At 42.7% G+C, this 4,920-nt stretch overlaps 1 protein-coding gene across 6 annotated transcripts in view; it reads right to left on the bottom strand.

Annotated features, from left to right (window-relative positions):
- Window positions 1–4,920, bottom strand: part of LOC126388637 (protocadherin alpha-C2-like) — a 25,474-nt gene that overhangs the window by 12,139 nt on the left and 8,415 nt on the right. The window contains exon 1 of one of the 6 annotated variants that reach the window (XR_007569769.1): window positions 4,564–4,704. The exons of 3 other annotated variants lie outside the window; for them this stretch is intronic. Coding sequence is in view for 2 of the 3 variants with exons in the window: in XM_050041849.1 (XP_049897806.1) it covers window positions 1,670–4,072 (2,403 nt within the window). In the remaining variant the exon portion in view is untranslated. Of the gene's footprint in view, window positions 1–1,669; window positions 4,288–4,563; window positions 4,705–4,920 lie in introns of those variants that run through there. 2 more of the 6 variants (XM_050041849.1, XM_050041854.1) reach the window with 2 other exon arrangements.

Here is a 4,920-nt window from a genome sequence, read left to right as displayed (position 1 = left end):
GGACTCTGAAATGATTTGATAGATATTTCTGGATGATTATCATTCATATCTTTGACATTAATTTTTACTTTGCACTGTCCAGATAAACTGTTGACTCCTTTATCCATTGCTATGATTTCCATTTCATAATTTCGAATATCTTCGTAATTCAGCATCCCCTTCACCGTAATTTCACCAGTAGAGGGATTCAGGTTAAATGTTGCCTGTGTCTTTTCTGATGTGTACAGACTATATGTATATTCGATCTGTGCATTTGTCCCCTCGTCCAAATCTGTAGCATTCAGCTTTATGACAAGTGTTCCAACTGGAGAGTTTTCCATAATATTAACGTCATAATTATCTTTTTCGAAAGTTGGGGCGTTGTCGTTAGTATCCACCACACGAACAACGATACTGGCTGTGCCACTTCGACTGGGGACTCCACCATCTACAGCAGTCAGGATTAAATTGTGGACTGCCTGCTTTTCTCGGTCTAACCCCGTCTTTAATATTAAATCAGCAAATTTGGATCCGTCTCTTCCGGTTTGAATTTCTATGTCAAAATGCTCACTTTCGCCCAGAAGATATGTTTTAACTGAATTAGTTCCAATGTCAGGGTCAACAGCGTTATTAACAGAAAACCTCTCACCAGCTGGGGTTGATTCCATAATGTCCAACTTAATGGTGTCTCGTCGAAAATGAGGAGCGTTGTCATTGATATCCGTTATTTCAATTTCTATGTAGAATATTCTCTGTGGGTTCTCCACTATAGCCTCCATTTTTAGGTAACATGCTGTGGTCTTTATTGCGCAGAGATACTCTCTGTCAATCCTCTCAACGATGTAAAGCTCTCCTGTTTCTTTGTTCACATCCAGATATCTTTTGCTGGATATAATGTCTAACCGCATCTTCCGTTTACTCAGAGTCTTCACGTCTAAACCCAAGTCGGAAGCTAAATTGGCGACAACTGAGCCTTCCTCCAGTTCTTCGGGAACAGAATAATGAGTGACGCCAATAACCTGGTGCACAAATGCACTTAAAAACAAAAGAGCAGACACATACCTCCTGCAAGACTTCTCAGTGTCAGGCATTTTCATTGTTCTGTCGCTAATTAAATGTTCCCTTTTCAGTGAGTCAGTGTAGATGCAGCAAGAAGAAAGTCAGCGGTAAAACACTTCCAGACTCATATCATTTAAAAAAGGTAAGATTGAGATAAATGCGCACGGAATAAATCCATTAAAAGATGTTCAGCACCAGGAGCTATCCACCCTGCTTTGTCGCTGCCCGATCTGCCTCCTTATGAGACACTGTCATGGCGCTCGTGAAGTCATCGATTAGAATGTTAAACGAGGAAACAGCGACGCGAAAGTGCAAAAAACACGCATGTGCATCATCACAGGTTTGCATGGACATTATAATAATATCGGAATTATTATGAATAAACGATGACGATGTTTAAACTGTTGTACATTGCATCAACGTCTGTGCAAATATTTGGTTTTTGACTGCAATCTAAAAACATAGCTTTCTTAACAGTGATACCTGAATATCAAAACCACAATTTATGTGACTTATTTTTTAACGTTTCACTTTCTGGACCCGAAAAGCAGGGGTAAATAAACCTGGTGGAATTTCATAGAGTTGACTGAAAGCTGAAGCGATGTATGTAATTGAATATTAATTGATTTACCTGCAGAGTGGATGGTGCTGAGTCACTAGTGTCTGTGAGTCCTGTCCCTCTCGGTATACTGGACACGATGTATCTGGAGCCCTTTGGCACAGGCTGTCTAACCACCAGCTTTCCTTTCCTGGTCTCTGCTAGAAACAGACTGTACCAGTAGGCATCGTTGGAGACCAGAGTGGAATCTGCGATGGTGGAGTTCCTCTCACTGATCACACTGTTCCTGCAGGGAGGAGCCGCTTTGCTGGGCTTGGGTTTCTGACACTTGAGCACGATGGTGACCAATATGGTGATGAGCAGGAGAAATGACACCGAGCCCAGACCGATGACCAAATACAGGTTGAGGTCTGAGAAGATGTCATATTCCAGAGGCACCTCAGTCATGTCAGAGTAGGCCTTAACGGCAGTCTCCATCGTGGACAGCTTGATGGTGACTGTAGCAGAGAGAGCAGGCTCCCCGTTGTCCTTGGCAACAACAACCAGTCTCTGGTGACGCGGATCTCTGTAACTGAACATCCTCATAGTCCGGATCTCTCCGTTGTATTGGTCCAGACTGAACAAGGTGGCGTCAGTCACCTGTAGAAACTGGTAGGTAATCCGAGAGTTGTGCACCGAGTCGGTGTCTAAGGCTATCACCTTGGCAACCAGAGAGCCTTTATCGGTGGATCTGGGGATCTTTTCCTCCACCACCGAGCCGTGCGCGCGCCACGGAGACACAATAACCGGAGCGTTGTCGTTCTGGTCCACAATAATGATGTGGACCGTGACGTTGCTGCTGAGTGGAGGAGAGCCAGAGTCTCTGGCCTCGATGTGGAAAAGAAACTCCTTCTCGATCTCATAGTCAAAAGTTTTCAGTGCGTAAAGATTGCCGTTCTCTGGATTGATGGAGAACAGCATGGACATGGAGGTGTTGGCTATCTCCTTCTCTAGGATGAAATAAACTAGATACTGGTTTTCATGGAGGTCAGGGTCAAACGCAGTGAGTGAACTGAGCAAGGCTCCAGGTGCGTTATTCTCCATCACACGGATAGTATAAAATGACTGAGGGAACTGTGGAACATTGTCATTAACATCCAGCAGCTCTAACGTCATAGTTTCATTGTCAGATAAAGGAGGAGAACCTCTGTCTGTCACCGTGAAAGTGACGTCATATTCCGGGACCTTCTCGCGGTCTAATGGCTCTGACACTACTAATTCATAATAGTTATCAGAGGATTCCCTCAGTTTGAAAGGCATATTATCTGGAATATGAAGATCAACCACTCCATTGTCACCTGAGTCTTTATCACTGACACTAACTACTGCTATCACTGTGTCTAATTCTATGTTTTCATTGACTGGACTCTGAAATGATTTGATAGATATTTCTGGGTGGTTGTCATTCATGTCTTCAACCACAATCTTTATAGTACATTGTCCTGATAATGCAGTGGCTCCTTTATCAGTTGCTATAACTTCCATATCATAAATCTTGAAGTCTTCATAATTTAACATTCCTTTAACAGTAATTTCACCAGTGGAAGGATTCAGATGAAATGTTTCTTGTGTTTTCTCTGACGTATATAAACTGTATGAGTATGTTAAATCAGAATTTGATGCTTCATCTAAATCTGTTGCATTAAGATGAATCACGAGGCTGCCAATGGGAGAATTTTCCATTATTTTTATATTGTAACTCGCTTTGTCAAAAGCAGGAGCGTTATCATTTGTGTCTAAAACATGCACAATAACACTTGCAGTGCCTGATCGAGCAGGTGTTCCTCCATCTACAGCTGTTAGTATTAAATTATGAACAGCCTGCTGCTCTCGATCTAAAGTCTTAGTTAAGATTAATTCTGCAAATTTAGACCCATCTCTTCCAGTCTGCACTTCAATAGTAAAATGTTCACTCTCACTCAGATGGTAGGTTTTCACTGAATTAATTCCAACATCAGGATCAACTGCGTTGCTCAGTGAGAATCTCTCCCCAGTAGGCGTTGCTTCAGATATATCTAAATGTATGGCGTCTCGTCGAAACTGTGGGGCGTTGTCGTTTATATCCAGAATTTCTATTTCTATATTAAATATTCGCAACGGATTTTCTAGTATTACTTCCATTTTTAGATAGCAAGAGGATTTTGTGTTACAAAGATATTCCCTGTCAATCTTCTCCACGATATACAGTTCACCAGTCTCTTTGTTCACATCAAGATATTTCTTATTGGCGATGAGGTCGAGACGCATCTTCCTCTGATTCAGTGTTTTAACATCGAGACTGAGATCGCTTGCAAGGTTTGCAACGACTGATCCTTCTTTCATCTCCTCGGGTATGGAATAATGAGTCACTGAGGCAGTTACATGGTTTACGAAAGAGAGGAGAATCACAAGCGCCACATACCTTTCCCGTGAAAGCATTGTTATATCGGGCCGCATTATTGTTCCTCTGTTCACCGCGCGTAACAGACCAGTCGCTATAAAGTATATGTCCAACGATTTACAACGTTGCGATTGAGTTCCTTATTCAACTCTGTTGATGGAAATATAAATCCGAGAATATGTCGCAAGTAAAGCAGCGAACTCCCCCCTTTGCCTTCACCGTGTGTTTCAGCACCACGGAGCTGTCTCGCGTTGTGAAGCTCTGACGTTTTTACAATGACTCTCTGTCATGGCGACCGTGGGTTGGTGTTTTATCGAGTGAACAGCGCCACTCTTTGTAAACTGAAGTGCGACGTCTTGAGATTGAGGTATTTTAGAAAAAGAAAATGTTTCAAAGTTTACATATGAGTTATTGCTGCCTATATTGTTTGAAAAAATTATGTTTTTTCCTAGATCTCTTTAGTCACCTTACATTCCCAAATGCAAATGAAAAACTAAGTTGCAACGAACTCTAGAATATACAGGAGAAATTTTAACTTTGGTCATACCTGCAGAGTGGATGGTGCTGAGTCACTAGTGTCTGTGAGTCCTGTCCCTCTCGGTATACTGGACACGATGTATCTGGAGCCCTTTGGCACAGGCTGTCTAACCACCAGCTTTCCTTTCCTGGTCTCTGCTAGAAACAGACTGTACCAGTAGGCATCGTTGGAGACCAGAGTGGAATCTGCGATGGTGGAGTTCCTCTCACTGATCACACTGTTCCTGCAGGGAGGAGCCGCTTTGCTGGGCTTGGGTTTCTGACACTTGAGCACGATGGTGACCAATATGGTGATGAGCAGGAGAAATGACACCGAGCCCAGACCGATGACCAAATACAGGTTGAGGTCTGAGAAGATGTCATATTC

The sequence above is a fragment of the Epinephelus moara genome, chromosome 4 (genome assembly GCF_006386435.1).
Source record: "Epinephelus moara isolate mb chromosome 4, YSFRI_EMoa_1.0, whole genome shotgun sequence".
NCBI classification, from domain to species: Eukaryota; Metazoa; Chordata; class Actinopteri; order Perciformes; family Serranidae; genus Epinephelus; species Epinephelus moara.
Note: the sequence above shows the minus strand (reverse complement) of the source record. Positions and strands in the feature narration are given on the sequence as shown.